General features: G+C 50.7%; 1 protein-coding gene across 2 annotated transcripts in view; it reads left to right on the top strand.

Annotated features, from left to right (window-relative positions):
* The window catches only part of Rspo4 (R-spondin 4), a 35,506-nt gene extending 22,399 nt beyond the window's left edge, over positions 1-13,107 (top strand). The window contains exons 2-5 of one of the 2 annotated variants that reach the window (XM_050151246.1): positions 6,108-6,296; positions 6,885-7,025; positions 8,787-8,972; positions 11,659-13,107. In XM_050151246.1, coding sequence (XP_050007203.1) covers positions 6,108-6,296; positions 6,885-7,025; positions 8,787-8,972; positions 11,659-11,768 — 626 coding nt within the window. In that variant the 3' untranslated portion in view covers positions 11,769-13,107. The remainder of the gene's footprint in view (positions 1-6,107; positions 6,297-6,884; positions 7,026-8,786; positions 8,973-11,658) is intronic. The other variant, XM_050151247.1, reaches the window with a different exon arrangement.
* Positions 13,108-20,100: the final 6,993 nt, after the last annotated feature.

Genomic DNA, 20,100 nt, shown 5'->3' with positions numbered 1-20,100 from the left:
TCAGGTTCTTAGAGAAGCTAAATAAGGAGAACCCAAAGAAAAACATATAGGCATCTTCCTGAACATTAACCTTCATCAGGAGACAAGAGACAGACAGAGACCCACATTGGAGCACCGGACTGAAATCTCAAGGTCCAAATCAGTAGAAGAAGGAGAGAGAGCACGAGCAAGGAACTCAGGACCGCGAGGGGTACACCCACACACTGAGACAATGGGGATGTTCTATCGGGAACTCACCAAGGCCAGCTGGCCTGGGTCTGAAAAAGCCTGGGTTAAAACCCGTCTCGCTGAACATAGCGGACAATGAGGACTACTGAGACCCCTATTGGTTTTGTGGGAGCCTAGGCAGTTTGGATGCTCACCTTACTAGACCTGGATGGAGATGGGTGGTCCTTGGACTTCCCACAGGGCAGGGAACCCTGATTGCTCTTTGGGCTGACGAGGGAGGGGGACTTGATTGAGGGATTGGGAGGGAAAGGGGAGGCGGCGGTGGGGAAGAGACAGAAATCTTTAATAAATAAATAAATAAAAAATAAAACTCACTATACTTAACAAAAACAAACAATCTTAAAAAAAAATAAAAATTTCAAAAGATGCCATTACAACCTTGGAGCACTAGAGGGCACTGTAGCCAATTTCTGGGTCAGGGAAGCATCCAGAAACTAAACCACAGCTCTCACAAATGTGGGAGGCTTGTGTGTAAGCACACACACACACACATCATGCGCCTACATTCTGACTCTCAGAGTCAGGGGACAGTTCCTGAAAGATTATTTTGCCCTCAGCATGTTCAGTCAACATCCTCCAAAGATTGTGGCTCTAATAGGGAGTTTCCTTAGGTTTGCGAGGCTTTTTTCTTTTCCTCTTGCAAAATGGCAACACCCCCACATGAGGGCATCTTGGCCCACAGATGCAGTTGGCAGGGCAAACCCCACCTTGTTCTCTGATGATAGAACGTAACTTGCAGTTTGTCCAAGTTTCCTTGGGATCGCTGAGTCCGCTGAGTTGCCCTTCATTGCTGGGTGGCAGCTTGGCTCTGAGGCTTCCCTGGCGCACAGCACGAGGGGCGCACCCTCGCCTGAGCAATGCCGCTGTGCTTCCCAGCATCGAAAGCCTTGGTGCCTGGGCAAGGCCGTGACCTAAACCAGGTGTATTGCCCTGTGTCTGCGCTCTGTGCGCTCGCACCCAGTTCGCGAGCTTCGGGCAAGGGGGCTGGAGATTAAAATACACAAACACACACAGACAGAGAGACAGCGACACGGGTCATCCTTGAATTCCCCAAGAATGCCCCCTTTATTGTGTTCAGGGGGCAGATTATATAGAGATAGCCACGCCCCGGCCAAACCCACCAGAAACCACTCTCCTGCCATCGGGAACTCCTGAAGGTCTCGTGCTCAGAGCAGCTGTAGGCACTCAGATCAGGGGATCAGGATCTGGGGTCTCACTGCTCCCAACAGTGTATGAGATTTTCTCCTCCTCCCATTACAGCCCTGGGTTCATGTGGTGGCTGTACCAGTGCCTTTCTCAAGATTCCTCTGCCACAGGGAGCAGCCAAAGCTCCTGCCATCAAAACTGAAACCCTAACAGGGAGGACAGAGGAGAGAAGAGCAATGTGGACCCTTCCTGGGCATGGCCCATGACACGCCCACTCCCATCTCACTGACCACGGTTAGACATGGGACCGCTTAGCAGTGCAAGAGGGTCTGAGCAATGTAATTTCTGAGACAAATCGTGCTAAACATCAGGGGTCCGTTCCTGAAGACAAGGAGAGCAGATGCAGGAGGTGACTAGCGGAGAGCCTGGGGGTGGGTGGGTCTCCACTGCTCCCAAACCCCCCAGCTCTGGAATCTGTTTCCTTCCCTACCCATGACCTAAACCTGAGGGCAGAATGGGGCTTAGGAAGGGGATCTGGAAGAAAGGGGGAATTAAGAACACATCTTTATGGGACTAGGGATGGCTCAGTGATTAAGATTAAGGCTACTCTTTTAGGGGTCCCTGGCTCAGTTCCCAGGACCCATGTGGCAGGCTCACAACTGTTAACTCGAGTCCCAGGGAACCCGATGTCCTCTTCTGACGTCGGTGGCATGCACATGATGCACAAACATACATGCAGGCAAAATGTTGACGCCCACAAAATAACAAAATAATCTTGAGGGAAAAAATGCAGCCCTTCCATACTCTTGTACAGCAGAGAAGCTAAGTTTCTTTTTCTTTAAATGGGTTTTTGTTTTGAACTGTTTCAAGTCTGTACTAAAAAATAAAAGTTAATGTAATAAATACCCCAGTGTGTATGTGTATGTTTGTGTAACAGGCACAGGTGTGCATGGCCATGTGGAGGCCAGAGGTCAACACTGGGTGTCAATTCCTCAATTCGGTCTCTACCCTGTTTGTTTGTTTTGGTCAGGGTCTCTTGCTGAACCCAGAGCTCTCGAATTTGGCTAGACTGACTGGCCAGCAAGCTCCAGGGAATCCTCCTGCCTCTACGTCCCTGGCACTGGAATTATAGCCACACTCTACACTAACTGGCTTTTTTTGTGTGGGTGCTGGAGATCAGAACTCGGGGCGTCCTGCTTTCGTAGCAAGCACTTTACTGGCCTAGCCGTCTTCCCACCCACCCACCCTCATCAGCCAGTTTGACCAGTTTGACCAGTTCTTTCTATGTACATGTTTGCATCAAATTTTAGGAAGTTAAAAAACAAATGAGGTCTCAAGTCTTCTTTCCCATGGCCTCTCCCACATCTGCACTTGAGTACCCCCATACTGAATTAGATGTGCATGCACCCTTATATGTCTCTCATTCTTCGGATGCCTCGTGTATAGGCAGGGCGACAGATTATGGTTCTGCTGTTGAACTCAGATGGTAACTTGTACGTGACTCATCCACACGACTTGCTCTTTCTTCTCAGCGTTGGCTTTGAGCTGCGTCCGCAATGATAACCGACCCTGCCTCAGCCGTTTATCATGGCCGTGCTGTGTGTGTGGTGCACGGCTGTGGCGTATGACTACACCACCACGTATTTATCCGTCCTCCCCAAAGTGGGTTCTCTTTTGTGACTGTGCTATTAAGCCGCGCCGCAGTAAGCATCACTGTCAGGGTCTCTTGGCGCAGATATGTAAGAGTTTCTCAGCTTTGTGGTTTCCCGAGTGAGTCTGTGATGGGCAGTGACAGATCACCTGGTAGATTCTTACCCTAGACCTCCTGTAATGATTTGGATCTGAAATGGCTCTCCCAGCTTGGTGTTTTGAATGGTGCTCCCTAGCTGGGGAAACTATTTTGAGAGGCTGGAACTGTCAGGATGTGGGGACCGCATGGTAGAAGTCTGTCACTAAAGACAGCCTTTGGAAATCTTCCCCACTCCTCTCCCACTCTGTGCATCCTGACCCACTGTGATGGGAGCAGCCTCCGCCATGTGCCCCCACAGCCATGAACTCCCTGCTCCTCCGTGGCTTCTCTGCCATCAGTGATGGATCTGCTTTAAAACTTTGGGCTCAGATAAACCTCTCCTCCCTGACAGTTGTTCCTGTATCTACTAGGGGATGGAGGGACAGCTCCCTAAATCACCCGTGGAGCGTTGAGAAGTTCCTTTAATCTCAACTCTGATAAAACCAGTCCCTTTACTTCAACACAGAGAAGCATTTCAGGGAAGTCTAGCATGGAGTGGAACTGGAGTTTGTTAGAAATAGAAAGGGGCTCAGAGAAAGCTTAGGACACACCCAAGAGCACTGTGAGGTGGGGTGCTTCTTTAAAAAAAAGCACACTGAAGTGTCCTAATGGTGACAGTGTAAAGGACTTTGAGAGCTTTTGAAAACTGATTGCTCGCTCTCTCTCTCTCTCTCTCTCTCTCTCTCTCTCTCTGTGTGTGTGTGTGTGTGTGTGTGTGTGTGTGTGAGAGAGAGAGAGAGAGAGAGAGAGAGAGAGAGAGAGAGAGAGAGAGAGAGAGGCACATAAGAGGACATCGAGTCTCTTCCTCTACTGCCTTCCATTTTGTCTCTTCAAGACAGGGCCTCTCACTGAACTTGGAGCTCTCATTGGCTAGGCTGGCTGCCCATCAGGCTCCTGAATCCACCTGTTGCCACCGTTCAGTGCTGGAGCTACTTGGCTAGTCCTGGCTCCTATGTGGTGCTGAAGATTGGACTTCAGATTCTCTTTCTTCGATACTGTCAGCAAGTCCTTGCTTGTGCTCTTGTCCATTAAGCCATCTCCCTAGTCCCTGCTGAGTGGGTTCACAAGGTACCTGACCCTCCCTATGTCTATTTACTCTCCTGATCATTGATGATCATTGAGTTTCTGGGGGTGTCTCTGGGGTGTCTTGGGTGGAATTATAATCTGATAAAACCACGAGCCACTGGAGCTGCTCAAGGTCCTAGAAATTTTCAGGTTTCTAGCTGGAAGGAGAAAAGGTAGATGCTGGTGATTGTATTGAGATCGGTGTTTCTCTGCTGGTGAGTCTGCAGAGTGTGGGGCTCCTTTCCCGTCTCACGTCCCCATGTTTTTCTCTATCTTGCCTCAACATCACCATGGCAACTAATCACAGAGCCATTCTGGAGTGGAGGTCAGGTGTTGAACTATTGGGTATGAGAAGGCATGTCTTCAGATTTACTGGATACTGCTAGGCTTCTTTCCAGGGCTTACACCAGCAGAGGGAGAAGTTTCCTTTCGTTCCTGTCTGTCTTAAGCGTCATCTAAGCCAAGCAGGTTTTGCTGACTGGGGGAACCTGGCTCCATCTGGGTCTGGTAGTGTTGCTCTCTCTAGTCTGGGGCCCTCTGGTAGTTTCACGCTTTCTCTTGGGTGTCAGCTGCCTGCAGCTTTGGAAACCCTAAGTCTTTATTCCTCTGTCCCAATTCTGCACATTCTTTTCCTGGAGCAAGTGCACTGAGGGTACTGGCACTTGCCTGGTACCCAGGGTGTGTCATGGGGTACACATCTGTTACAGTGTGGCCCTGTGGGGGCCACATCAGCCAGCTCCTCCGGTGTAAGTGACAGAACTAGGGTGATGAGGTGCAAGGCTCTCAGGTTTCTGGGTTGGGAGATGGAGAGAGAGGCAGAAACCCAGCAAGTCTAAGCAGAGACCATGGATGTTCCCACGTGCCCCTTACTGTGTACCAGGAATAACATATCATCCAGGCTTTGTGGGGACTACTCTGCTGACAGGAGGAGGGGTGGCCCCTCTAGGGAGGTTCTGGCACCTCATACTTCAAAAGTATCTCAGTGAGGAAGATACACACGGATGGGAACAGAAGGGCTGGGAGGTGGGGAGCCAAGGATGTCCTCTTCTGAGGACCCATGCCCTCGGGTCAGCCAGAGGGGGTAACCAGCTCATCCAATGTCTCAGCTCAATGAGGTATGAAAACAGAGCAATTCAGTGCTCTCTGGGCAGCTTCACTGTCCTTCTGATCAAATCCCAACTCTTCCCACTGCCCATCCTCAGCGGTCTCCACTGTTCCCTCTCTTCTGGGCACCTGCCTCTGCAAGACATAAGCAGACCCTATGGCCTGGCTACGCCATGGATCCCTTGCAGCAAGCTCCTCACACTTGCCATAAAGTCTGGGGGCTTTCTGCTGCCATTCTCTGCCTCCCTCCCCCAGGTTCCTCTGCTCAAAGAGGTACAAGGAAGGGCTGGCAGCAGAGCTGGGCATGAAGACTCCACTCCAAACTATTGCTCATCTTCTCCCTTCATCCTTCATCCTTCCTCCCCTTGACTTCCTGAACCCAATGGTGACAGGAGCTTTTGTAATGGGGACAGCGGAGACTGGAGTATTGTTCAGGAACTGAGAAAGAAGGTGATGGTCTCACCCGTCCCCATGTGTGCAATTTACACACACACACACACACACACACACACACACGCATGCTGTTTTAGTAAAGAGTAAATGTGTCTGCAATCGAAAAGTCCAGGTAGCAGTGTCTGAGCAAAGTAGACATTGATTTCTGTGCTCTCAGCAGTCTGTAAATGTCCCGTTCACCAGATTTTGATCACATGATATCTAGTAGTCAGAGATGCTTGGAAATGTTGTCTTCTATTGCATCCAGTTAATAGCCCATGAGTCCATCTAAGTAGCTCACATATGATTTTGGCTATCTTTCTCCTGTCTGGTCTGTCTGCAGCAGGCACCGGTCTGGGGGCCAACTGCACGGGCTGTGTCATATGCTCGGATGAGAATGGCTGTTCCGCCTGCCAGCAGAGGCTCTTCCTGTTCATCCGCCGGGAAGGGATCCGCCAGTATGGCAAGTGTGTGCACGACTGTCCCCTCAGCTTCTTCGGAATCCGTGGCCAGGAGGCCAACAGGTGCAAGAGTACGTGTCTTCTCCCATGTAGGCAAGCTTAGGTAGAGCTACCCTGTATTCCACCCTCTCCCCACACATACCCTGGGAGGAAGCAGAAGCATGCCCAAGCCCAAGCTTGCTGGTTTTAGCCAACCCGGCAGTCCCAGGCCAGGTCGTCTCCTCTCCGTGAGCTCTAAGAAGACACCAGCAGGTCTCAGCACAAACAGGGCAGCGAACCTCCACTTCTACCTTGGTTCTACATGACCGCTAGCAGGTTACTCACCTCCTCCGGGCCTAGCTCTAGTAGGAAAGCAGCCCTGGCCTTTTTTTTCCCATTTTCTCTGTGACCTAGGACAGATCATCACTGATCTCGGAGCCTTGTGGGTAAAGGGCAAGGGAGCTTCACTCCCGGCCCAGAATGGCTGTGATGCCTAGCGTATCACTTCCTGTGCTCAACCTCAGTTTAGATTAGACAGGAAGGCCTCTCCTACGCAGCCCAGCTCATCAATTTCCAAGTCTGAGCTGCCGACAAGATGAGTCCATACCCCAGTGGGCTGCACAGAGACCCTCCCTCCTCAGGCTGGCCCATGACTTATGGTGTCTCTGGCTTTGTTGCAGAATGTGGGGCCACATGCGAGAGCTGTTTCAGCCAGGACTTCTGTATCCGGTGCAAAAAGCGGTTTCATCTATACAAAGGGAAGTGCCTGCCCGCCTGTCCGCCAGGCACCTTGACCCACCAGAGTACCCGGGAATGCCAGGGTGAGTGAGACACTGGCCACCTGCCCTAGCCTTGGGGAGATGTCGGGAGACCTGGAAACAGTCAATGAGATATTATGGGGTGATGGGCAGCCCGGCCCCATGTTGGTACACAGAGAATCTTCAGGGCTCTAGTGCCACTATGACCACCAACTCTTGACATCACTGTTGTTACCAAGGGTGTTCTCACCAGTCAGGCAACAAGGAACAGTGTTACCGTAGCTTCTTAGACAGTCGCTTCATCTGTGTCCCAGGGCTTCTCTGAAGATTTTTAAAAAGTAACAACACAAGGCCAAGCAAGTGGCTCTTTGAGAAATGGGCGGATCCCTGGCACTCACATAAAAGCAGTGTGTGCTCTCTGTAACCCCAACACGGTGAGAGACAGGTGGACCCCTGGGGTGGCCGAGAGCTCCGCCCTCACACTTCAGTAGGAGACAGAAGGGATGTGCAATTGGTATGTAGCATGTTAGGTGCAGTATCGCTGCAAGGGATGCTGACGCACCGTAGAGTTCCTGGACCCACCCACCAGTCACTCCCTGCATCTTTCTTCCTTGGTGTGGCCCCTGGGTTGTCTCTGAATCTGCACTCCCATGCAGGACCAGAAAATATGACAGCAATCTGCAAAATGCCGCTGCTTCTCAAGGCCCTTCTGTGGCTCCTGCTAGCCTCTGGCAGAGTCCTGGCCAATCAGGTTCCCCGTCTATAACCTCTTCACACATCTTCCTCCTCTTCCAGGCTGGGCCTGCCTATCTTAGGTCAGTATCCTGGGGACTTTGTGGGGTTTCCACTCACTGGAAGCACCTCCTACTTCTCCTTCCTACCCCACTGGACAGTCGGTACCACAGCATCCTCCAGGAAGAAGGCTTCCTGGACCCAAGGGTGTGGCCCATTCCTCTTCTGAGCTCCCATAACCTCTGTACCCTCTAGAATTGCACAAAGTACCCCTGCCTTCCTGGTGCAGTATCTCAACAGAGTGCATTCTGGGAGGGAGGCAAGTGCATTCTGGGAGGGAGGCAAGTGCATTCTGGGAGGCAGGCGGGTGTGTCCTCTGCAACTGCCCTTCTGTACATACAACCCTGGGTCTCACAGTAAGTGATCAGTCTTGACTTGTCAGGTGACTCCACTGGGTAGTGGCAGCATAGGTACCTCGGGTCTAGGGACCTGTTCCCAACCTGCTCTGTATACCAGTTCCTGCTCCAGGCCTCAGCACCTAAGACTGCAAGGTGGGACATTCACTGTCCCCAGAGCTGGGTGCTGCCTCCTGCTCAGAAGTGATTGGAATGATTCTGAAATTTCCTTTTCTGAGAACTTTCTGTCCATCACCTCATTGTCCCTCACAATAGCACCGGGTGGCTTTGACCTTCTACAGTTGTTAAAAGGCATATGGTCAAGTTCAAAGATAGAACCCTGATCCTGAGGACCTTTTAGCAGTCAGCTACCTCTGTGTCTGTCCCTAATCCCTGCCCCTTTCTGAATTCCAGCCACTTGGGCTCTCAGATCATGCCAGCCATGGGAGGCTTAATTCAACTCTGTTACCTCCCCTGGGAAACCTTCTGCTTTGCTGGCAGGAGCCGGCTCTGGCTTCTAGCACAGCCTTGGTAGGGGTCTTTGCAGGCTCCTGCAAGCAGTGGTCTCTATGTGTGTTCTCTGCATCCAGCAATACACCGAGTCCCTTGCAGGCAGAGCTCCTCAGATCCCTGGTCCTTGAAGCCAACAGGCAAACACTACCAACTGACTCACCTGTCTGTCTCCCTTCACCCACAGAAGAGTGTGAGCCAAGCCCATGGGGCAGCTGGAGTCCCTGCATACACAATGGGAAGACCTGCGGCTCAGGCTGGGGCCTAGAAACCCGGGTGCGGGAGACTGGCCCAGGCAAGCAGGAGGGGACGGCGAGTTGCCAAGTGTTATCAGAGTCTAGAAAATGTTCTATAAAGAGGCCCTGCCCAGGAGGTGAGTACTAAGCCTGCGGGACTGCATGGGAAACACCCATGGGTGATTTCTAGCGTCCAGAGACAGAGACATCCCCACAGATGGCATCTGCAAGACCACCAGAAAGGCCTCTGCCTGCCAGCCCTTCCTGAGAACTAAGCATTACCCTGTGAAGTAGTTACAGAGAAGGGTCCCAAATACAGTAGGAAGAATGATTTGCAGTGCCCAGACCCCTATGCTGCAAGGACTTTGGAACAAGCTGTTGTTTCTAGTGGAGTTCCTGGGAAAGCCCAAGAAGTGGGGGTTGGGAGTGCAATGCAGTGCAGTGCCCATCCTGTAATACAAAGGAGAAGCAATGCCAAGAAGCAGGTGCTTGACCCAGCATCCAGGGATCAGTTGGAGACAAGTCCCAGAGAGCCGAGGTTGCCATAGAGATTTGAGTGAAACACTCTAAAACCCCAGGCACACGTGAGCGAAGAGATCTCAGCTCTGAAGAATCAATGTTGTCAGCTATGCAAGAGTAGAATGGGAGACTATGCCTATACCACCCCACTAAATACCGCAGGAGCCCCTTCACTTGGGCAGACAAGACCACAGATTTCCAATGGAGACCACTAAGAACCCCAAAAGAGAGGGTTGTGAAGTATGAGAGGCATCGGCATGAAAAAGCAATGTTAAGGATATGAGCATGGTGTGTTAGATTCTCTATAGTCACTGGCTCACTTGATCTGCACAGTGACTATGATGTAGGCATGGTTACTATCCCATTTTAGGAGATGGAGGCCCACAGAGCCCAGGATCACATAGCCAAGAGTAGGTGAACCTAGAGGCCAAACGTTAATCAGTGGGCAAAGAAGACTCTAAGTCATAGTCAACAGTGAAGACATGAAGCCAGGTCACAGGACACACAGATGGGGCTATGCAGAGGCAGAATTTGAATCTAGGGACTCTCCTACCCCCATCACTACCCACACATACACAATGGGCAGTTGGGGCGGAGAGTGGAGTCTAGGTGAGACTGTACACCCAAAACTCGAGGAGAGCCCTTTTTAGATGGTGACCCTAGGAGCTGCGGCCGCAGACACTCTGTGATTATTGCTGTGAGTGGTGTATGCTGAGTGTATGTATGCGTTCCCAGAAGCCTGCAGAGCCTGCTGGTATGTGCCTCAGCCCTGGCACCTTTTCCACTCAGAGGTTTTCCGAGGTCCCCTTCCTTCGGAATCCTCTCGTGTCACCTCGTGTCATAGCACTGACGCCGCTAGGGGAGAGCCTTGCTCCTTCTGCAGCTGTCTGTGGTCTCTGGAGGGTGAGGCTGACTCTGATGCTGGAGCGGGACCCAGATGTCCACTGTGTGGGATGAGTAGGTGCGTGGGTGCAGGGAAGAGAGGTGGATGGGTGAGGGAGTGCCAAGGTTGGTAGTTGTGTGAGTACCGGGTAGGCAGATGGGTGGGTAAGTAGAGAGTTAGGTGAGTGGGTAGATGGGTGGGTTGGTGGGTGCATGGGTTGGAGGACACGGGTGAGAGGGTAAGTGGATGGTAAGTAGGTAGTTTTGTGAGCGCCTGGCTAGATAAGTGAGAGGGTATATGGGTGGGTGGGAGGGTGCATGGGTGGGTGGGAGGGTGCATGGGTGGGTGGGAGGGTGCATGGGTGGGTGGGAGGGTGCATGGGTGTAGATGGAGGTGTGCATAGGCAGCGGGCTGGCATAGGAGAAGGATGGGGAATACCCTCATCTGGGAAGATTGCTCCAGGGAGCTGGCAGATACCTAGAAAGGCGTGCAAGCAGCGTGGAGTACCACAGGGAAGCTCAGACAGGCCTAATAAAAAAAAGTGACCAAAAAGGAGCTGCTGAAGAAGGCTGCCAGAGGACCCTGTCATGATACTGAGCTCTCCTAAAGACAGCATGCTGGGATCTCTGCTACACCCTAAGCCATCTGGCCACTAGCCACCCAGCTAGCCTTAGCCCAGATGAGCTTCTCTGAAGGGAAATCAGAACTGGTTCCAGGAACTCTAGGCTGCTGAGCAAGTTAATCCTCTGGCCAGCCTTTGGTCATCTTATCTGAGAAACGAGACTGATCCAGTGTTCACACTGGACTGTATTCCTCCAGGATTGGTGGGACACGCTGCTGTCTGAGACCTGGGTCTGGGATTTGCAGCCAGCCCCCTGTCCTGTGGGAGTAGCTGAAGCCAACCCCTTTCCCTGCCTGTCAAATGGGATAGATATAGTAGTTTTCGCTCGCATTGCGTGGATTTACTCAATACTCTCTGGGTCATCTGGCCCGCACCAAGAGCAGCTAAATCTCAGGGTCTCGAGCTACCAGGCTGCTAGTGGGAGCAGGCCCTGGCTGAAAGTAGCTGGGAAGCTGACAGGGACTTTGTGTAAAGGAGACAGGAAGCCTTATTAACATGTAGTACATGTGTGGAGTGGCATGGGGAGCCCTGGGCGGCCATTCAAAATCCTGACAGGTGCTGATCCAAGTGGTCCTTCAGCCCTTACAGGATGTTGCCCGACTCCACCTCGGCTCCAGGCATTCCCTCCTCAAACCAGTATCCTCCTAGGAATCTCCAAGGAGTAGTCTGTCCTGAGCAGTTTCACCTGCAGCCTCTAATTTAAAACAGGGGGACTCTGAGTCCAGCACTCAGAGCCTGCTGGGAATATCTGGGCTTCCCTCATCTCTCAGGACCTCCATGGACCTGTGTTCTCTTGCAGAGAGAAACCCCAGGCAGAAGAGCCGGAAGGACCGGAAGGATCGGAAGGATCGACGCCAGCGCAAGGACAGGAAGTTGGAGCGCAGGCCGCAGTTGCCTGGCTCACAGTGACCCCTCTCCACCTCTGGCCTCTTACCTCTGCCCTTGGCTTGCTGCCTTCTTCCCCTGTGGCCTCTTCCCTTGCCCCCTGCCCTGCTCTTTATCCACATCCTTCGCTCTTTCTACCTGTCTCTCCCCCGTGTTTTCTTCACCTCCTTTCCTTCTCCCCCTCCCTTTCTTTTCGGAATTCCTTGTTTCCGTCTTCGGACCTTTCCCTCTTCATGTACCTTTTTTTTTTTTTCATTTCCTCCTGCTCTGCTTTCGCTTCTTCTGTCCACTCCCACCCCGTACACAGACACACGTAAGAGACGGAGCCTATATCCCCCCATGTGGCTCTGTACACCTCAGCAAACATTTTTTCTAGATCTTTCTGTGACCCTGTCCTGACCCCACCTTTGCAGAGTTAAAATTAAGGAGGACTAGGGATGAGTGTGACTTGACTAGTCCTGGGAGCACTCAGCCGTTGCCTCTGGGATGAGGCCACCTGGGATGCGTTCCAGAATCTCCCGAGGTCTAGCCTGAGCCCCTTGTTCAGGATGGTGGTGTAGGAGTCACTAGGGGCCCTTTGGCTGGACAGTGACCTCAGGCCCACCAACACATCCCTTTGAAAGTACCTGCAACATACCCTCAGCGCCCCCCTCCGATCTCCCTCTCATAGTGCCCATGACCCTTCCCCAGCTGACCCCCTCCCAAGGCCTTTGGGGACCCATGCACAGAGTCAGGTGGGGCTGCTATAAAAAACGAGATGAGACTAAGTCTCTCATCTCATCTCAAAGGCTATTGAAACTAAAGGGAGTTTAGAGCTGGCCCCGCCCACTCTATTCACCACCTTGCTTCCTGCCTGCCCATCATACCCACGGAAAAACTGACCGCTTGGGAAGCGACAGGCTTACACACCCAACCTTCACTTAGTGCCTCAAGTCTGTGAAGGAAGCCTGAGGGCGTTTGGGGAAATTGCTGGGTCAGCAATTGGGATGGCTTCCCACTTACCCACCTCCTACGTGGACACCCTAGGTGTTTTCTTTCATTGGGGTTCCCCCAACCCCAGGCAGGAAGGACACTGGGAGGAGCCTTCAGGTAAACCAAATAATTGGCAAGTCTGTCCTTACCCCTGCTGATGACCTAGGAGCCACGTGGTGGCTGGGGAGGAGTCTGGGATTAGAGAATAGCTGGAGAAGGCTGCGGTACAGGCAAGAGAGACTCGATGCCATGTCACCCCTCAGGCAGTGACCCTCACACTCACCCTACACTTGCCAGGTGAGGGTCCTCAGCGCCACCCCTGACCCTGTAGCTGTGTTTCTCCATGATGTCCTACTGAGAACAGCTGGATGCCCTGTTCGCCAGGTCTGGCTCCCCACTTCTCTGTAGAAGTTCGCACCCCTGAAATACATTCTTGATTTGAGACCTTCAGATATTTTTTAAAGAAAGAAAGAAACTCATGAAGGCTTCCTGAGCATCAGATGATGTTAGAACTACCATGCCCATAGGTTCGCTGTAGCAGAGCCTAAGCTTCCTGGGGCAGCTTCCACCAGAGTGTTCGGGTTGTGGGGACTGACAGGACAGACTGGGCTCACTTTGGAGTGCTTTCGGGATCCTCTTCAGAAGGGGGCTTGGGGGCTCTGTCATTAAATTGCTTGCTGTGCTGCCTCAGGACCCGAGTTTCACTCCTAGCACACACATGAAAAACGTCAGGCATAATGGCATGCCTTCTTGGTCACAGTGCCGGGGAGGTAGAGACACACAGGTGCCTGGGGCTCACTGGTCAGTCAGTGTGCCCCAAAAGGCAGGCTGCAGGTCAGTAAGGAGCCTTATCTCAGAAAAGATAGCCAACACCTGGTTGTACACAACAGACAGAGAGGGGAAGGGGAGCTCACCAGAGCTTCAGCCAGAGGCAAAAGATGACATCTCCTAGCAAACTCTCGGCCTCCTGAGTTAGTTACAGCCCAGGCCCCCACTTGTGCTCTATTCGACTTCTTAGAAACCCGAAGCCTCCAGAAAAAGCATGGTCTCATTGAGTCATGGCTATGCCTGGCCTACTAGTACCCTGGTGTAAGATCAGACTGAGTCTGGGCCAAACCATCTGCCTCTTTGGGGCGTCCGTTACTCCTTTTGATGAAGAGGAGGCGAGGCTAGACTCAGCCCATTGCCTACATCTGGAAGGTTCAGCCATGTCCTGGGCTTTGAGGTGTTTTTAAAGCTTTAGATTTCAGTGTCCCACCCCAGACCTATATACATTATGAACGACCCCAGACCTATATACATTATGAATGACCCCAGACCTATATACATTATGAACGACCCCAGACCTATATACATTATGAACGACCCCAGACCTATATACATTATGAACGAGCTGAGCAGCGAACTGAGCTGGGGGAGGGGGAAGGGCACCGAGTTCCAGGGTCTGGATTGAGGGCCACAGCTCCAGCTCTGACTCCACAGTCCCAAGGGGTGTGTGTGTGTGTGTGTGTGTGTGTGTGTGTGTGTGTAGCTGGGAGATACAGATATGTTCTGTCTGGGGTTCTTAAATCCTTGGCCACAGGAGGTTCCAAATTCCATAGTTGTTACAGGACAAGAGGGGAAGGTCTCTGGCCTGGAATTATCTAGCCATGCTCTTTCCACCATGAGGTGGGGGACCGGATATTCTGCCCCTAAATGAGGGCTCTGGGTATTTTTAAATGTTTTCTAATGTTTTTAGGTTTAAATAATTCTCCCAGGGTCCCCACCGTAACCTAGGGCTTCAGGTATCTTCCTGCCTACTACTGTTCTTTTGTTCCATCTCTCCCTCCTTCCTGGTGGAGGCTGGGAAAGTTCAGAAATGCTCCATTTCTGTTGTTACGGAGAAGGCCGGTGAGGTTGTTTGACCCCCAGTGTTGATCCAGTGACAGAAAGGGACGCTTTGTTCCTGCTACTCTGTCCTGTCCTTACCTCTACCAGACCGCTCACCATGGGCTGCCTATTATTCCCACATACAGCCACTAGAGGGTGTGCCTCAACCAGGAACTGCCAGCCTGTTTGCAGCCCACTCTGAACCTGGGGGCATATTGCTGTCCTGGAGGACAGGGAGAGACTGCCTCCCAGCCTCAAGTGGACGGTAACTTCAGTGGAATGGCCTTCACAGCACCACACGACGTCTAGACTCCAGACCCAGGCTCCAGGCCATTTCTAGCCCACATCAGAAACCTGACTCAGAAGACAGCGTCTGACATTCCAGGAGAGCCATAGCGACTGACCTCTGCAGACACCAGCCCCAGGCAACCATGAACATCCCAACTAGTTTTAAGAAATTTCCATTCATCCCCGTGGGACCCGTCTGACTTGGAAATCTGCATCCTAATAATAAAAATGGTAGTGACGGTGGTGATGATGTTCCATATTAGTTTAACAATAAAAATGACATTGATGGTGGTGATGGTGTTTCTTGGAAAATTGGGATTCAACCTACCTCAAGATCAGCAATACTACTCTTGGGGATATACCCAAAAGATGCTCAATCACACTACAAAAGCATTTGTTCAACTATGTTCATAGCAGCATTGCTTGTAATAGCCAGAACCTGGAAACAACCTAGATGCCCCTCAACCAAAGAATGGATAGAGAAAATGTGGCACATTTACAGTCTAGGGTACTACTCAGTAGTAAAAAACAATGACACCTTGAGTTGTGCATGCAAATGGGTGGAGTTAGAAAACACCATCATAAAAATAAAAATAAAAAAAATTAGATTAAATTAAAAAAGAAAAAGAAAACACCATCCTGAGTGAGGTAACCCAGACCCCAAAAGATGAATATGGTATGTACTCACTCATAAGTAGATACTAACTATAAACAAAGGACATTGAGCCTATAGTTCATGATCCTAGAGAAGCTAAGTAATAAGGTGACCCACCTGGAGAGTTTGCCTGACAAAATTGGGAGCATGAGGGTGGTGAGAGAAGGGAAGAGTAGAAGGGAAAGAGGAAGGGGGAAGGGGAGGGTTGAGGAGAACTTGAGGGAATGGGATAGTCAAGATGAAGGAAGGACAGAGATGAGAGCAAGGAAAGAGATATCTTGATTGAGGGAGCCATTATAAGGTTGGCAGAAACCTGGCTCTAGAGAAATTCCCAGGAATCCACAAGGATGACCCTGCCTAAGCAAGAGAGGAGAGAGGGCCTGATCTTGACTTGCCCTGTAGTCAGACTGATGAATATCTTAAATATCACCATAGAATCTTCATCCAGTAACGGATGGAAACAGAGGCAGAGACCCACATCAGAGCACTGGACTGAGCTCCCAAAGTCCAGTTGAAGAGTGGGAGGAGTGAGAATATGAGCAAAGAGATCAAGACCATGTTGGGTTCTCCCACTGAAACAGTCTACCTGAGCTAATGGTAACTCACCAACTCCAGCTGGACTGGGAAGGAACAAGCATAGGACCAAACTAGTCCCTCTGAATGTGATTGACAGTTGCATGGCTGGGGCAGATTGTGGGGCCATTAGCAGAGTGATACCAGGATTGATCCCTACTGCATGTACTGGCTTTTGGGGATCCTGTTCTCTTTGGATGGACACCTTGTTCAGCCTAGATACAGTAGGGAGGGTCTTGGACCTTCCACAAAGCAATGTGCCTTACCCTCTCTGAGGATTAGATGGGGGTGGGATGGGAGGGTATGTGGAGAAAATGGGAGGAGGAAAGGGGGTAAAAAAAATAAAAAGAAAAAAAAAGAAGCCCTGCTTCTTGGCTTCCTTCCTCTGGCTTACTCAGATACTTTTTCTAATACAACCCCAGGCTCACCTGTCTAGGGATGGCACCACCCACAGTGGACTGGGGCCTCTCATGTCAATCCTGGATCAAAATCATGCCCGACAGACACACCCACAGCCCAACCTGATAGTGGCAACTCCTCAGCTAAGGTTCCTCTTCCCAGGTGACTCCACTCCGTGTCAAGTTGATAAAAACCGTACAGCACAGGCAAACAGCATGTTTTTCTCTCGTGTGAGGAATCTGGTTAAATGCAGGTGCACACCCCCGGGAATGCAGGACACGGAAACAGAAACAGATCTGAGAGGGAGGAAGTCTAAGGGGAGGAGGAGGAGAGAAGGCCATGGATTGTGTGTGACGGGGAAACAGAAGCAGGGAAGAGCCCCAGAAAGAGGGAGAAGAAAGTGGGTGGAGATGGGCGGTGAGTGGGGGGTAAAGACAAAGTGCAATGATGGGCTCATTTGGGAACGCCCACGGTGGAACCCCTTCTTTTTGTTGTTGTATTTTGTTCAGTCAGGGTCTTTCTATGTAGCCCTGGCTGACCCGGAACTCGCTCTGTAGACCAGGCTGGCCTCAAACTCACAGAGATCTGCCTGCCTCTGCTTCTTCAGTGCTGGGATTAAAGACAAGTGTTACCACACCCGACTTAAACCTCTTCTTCTGTAGACTAGATTTTAATAATAATAATTTTAATAAATCACAGTCAAGGTGAGGGATGGAGAAAGGGAGGAAACAGAGACAGAGGGCAGGAGGTTGTGAGACCACCAGATCACTGGGTCTCTGAACTTGGGCTCTGTGCTTGGCCGTCTTCTCCTCCATCAGCCCCACACAGGAAAAGCCATTTCCTGGGAGAGCAAACAGAGCTGCTCAGGTCACTCAGCTCTCTGAGGTCACAGTGGCAACCATTCCTCATGGGTTCTGAGCAACACTGGACAAGCATTGGGACCCATGCCGTGGAAGAAGAGAATTCACTGCCGTAAGCTGTCCTCTGGACTCCACATGTGTGCCATGGTACGTGTGCACATGTGTACACACGTACGCACACACAAAAGTCATTAAATAAAATGCAATTTAGATGGCTCAGAGGTTAAGAGCATTGCCTGCTCTTCCAAAGGTCCTGAGTTCAATTCCCAGCAACCACATGGTGGCTCACAACCATCTTTAATGGCGTCTGGTGCCCTCTTCTGGCCTGCAGGCATACACACAGACAGAATATTGTATACATAATAAATAAATAAATGTTTAAAAAAAATAAAATAAAATAAAATGCAATTTAAATTTTTCAAAATGTCTTTATTGTTCATGATAGCCACTTACTTTGCTTTTCTCTGTTGACTGATTCTGAATATCTCCTCCTGCATTTACTCATTATCAACATTTATTAGCACCTGTGATGGCGAATCTTGATTCTCAGCTTGATTGGCTTGAGGGTGGCCTGGAAATTAGTATAGCACATCTCTCCTGCCCGTGAGGACTTTTATGAGGAAGATAAGACAAGGGTGGGGGTGCTACCCAGAGTATGGGAGGCGCCACTTCATGTGCTGGGGGCCAGGTGGAACAAAGGAAAAGAGAGGAGGTCACTAGTGCAGGCTCTCTCTGTCTCTGTCCCTCCCTCCCTCCCTCCCAAGGGTGGGGGTGCTACCCAGAGTATGGGAGGCGCCACTTCATGTGCTGGGGGCCAGGTGGAACAAAGGAAAAGAGAGGAGGTCACTAGTGCAGGCTCTCTCTGTCTCTGTCCCTCCCTCGCTCCCTCCCTCCCTATATTTTTCCCCCTCCCTTCCTCCCTCCTCTGCTCCTTCCATCCTGGTTACAATGATGCGAACTTCTCTGCTTCCTCACAACAATACACCCAAATCATGAGCAGAGTGAGTTTGCCCTCACAGCTGTTTCTGTTGTGGATCTCCGCCAGGGAAGACTACTGAGGCTCAGGTCTAAGCCAATAGAAAGTCATTATTAGCTGGCCAGTGACTACACCTGGTGTTTGGATCCCAGTGAAGCCCCGCGCCTTTCTCAGGGTGAGCTTTTAAGCACAAAGACCATGTCCTGGGCCGACACACTTCAGTTAACAAAAACAGCTAACCAGAAGCGGAACTGCAGAAGCCTAAAAGCAAGGTTAAGACGTTTAGAGACTTTCCCAGAACTGCAGACTTTGATAGATTAAGTCATTGTTTTTATTTTGGCAGGTGGTGGTGTCTACCTGCTGAGTTTTACAGATGAATGGTACTTCCATCCTGGTGTCAGTTGTGCTAAGGTCTGGGGACTGTTACACTCCTGTCCAGTATTTTGTCACAGAGTCAGGAGAAGTAACTAGCCCCAAAAAAATGGTATCAGGGCCATTGCTGTGACTAAGTCTTACCTTGTGGTTCTTAAGTCTTTGGACTTAGTTTGTAGAGGAATTAGGAAATTAGATAAGCAGGCTAGAGAATGTCTAGGACATGCTACATAAAACTCAATGGGCAATTCTAGTGGGTACTCAGAAACGGGAATGCCGATAGAATGGAGGCAGGGACTCAACCGGTAATTAAATCAAAGGCTGTTTGTTGATGCTACGCTCTGGCAAAGACCTTGCCAGAATTTTGCCCATATCCTGAGATTGGGATGATACGTTAAGCACGGCAGAGGCTATTTCAAGGTGGCCTAGGGTGGTGGTTTAGATGAAACTGCCCCCCGTAGGGTTGCATGTTTGAATGCTTGGCCCCTAAATGATGGCACCATTCTGGAGACTGAGGAGGAAGTTTGTCAGTGGGGGCAGGCTTTGATGCTTGAAAGCCTCACGCCACTTCCAGTGCTTTCTCACTCTGCCTCCTGCTGCTGATCAAGATGTGAGCTCTCAGCTTGCTGCTCCAGTTTCTGTTCCCACCTGCTGCCGGTGTTTCCCCACCCCGATGGTGACCGACTCTTAGCCCTCTGTAACCATTAGTCCAAATAAACCCTTCCTTCTAAAAACTACCTTGGCCATGATGTTTTATCACAGCAATAGAAAAGTAACTACTACACTCAACATTCAAGCTATGGCATTGTGATTATTGCCTACATTGAACCAAATTCACAGTGAGGATGAACAGTAAAGGAAGAAGCCGGGCAGTGGTGGCACACGCCTTTAATCCCAGCATTTGGAAGGCAGAGACAGGCGGATCTCTTTGAGTTCAAGGCCAGCCTGGTGAGTTCCAGACAGGCTCCAAAGCTACAGAGAAATCCTGTCTCAAAAAAAAAAAAAAAAAAAAAGAAGAAAAACTGAAAATTTGACGGCTTTGTCAGAAAAGATGGTATAAGACTAGACCTAATTTCACAAGAAATTAGCACCACTAAAGAAAGAAGTCAGGAGAGCTGGAGAGATGGCTCAGTGGTTAAGAGCACTGGTTGCTCTTCCAGAGGACCTGGTTTGATTCCTAGCACCCACATAGTGGCTCATTGACCAACTGTAACTCCAGATCTAGGGGATCCAATACCCTAGCTTCTAAAGGCACCAGGTACACACATGGTGCACAGACTTACATGCAGGAGAAAACACACAAAATAGGAGAATAGGGGTAGAGGGACACCTCCAAAGAGTTCTGTCAGGACAGCAAGGGACAGCACAGGCTCAAGCGTACGAACGAGTGCT

Source organism: Alexandromys fortis, unplaced genomic scaffold (genome assembly GCF_014885135.2).
Source record: "Alexandromys fortis isolate MF-2015 unplaced genomic scaffold, M_Fortis_MF-2015_v1.1 scaffold_27, whole genome shotgun sequence".
Lineage (NCBI taxonomy): Eukaryota > Metazoa > Chordata > Mammalia > Rodentia > Cricetidae > Alexandromys > Alexandromys fortis.
This window is presented reverse-complemented; position numbering and strand designations above follow the sequence as displayed.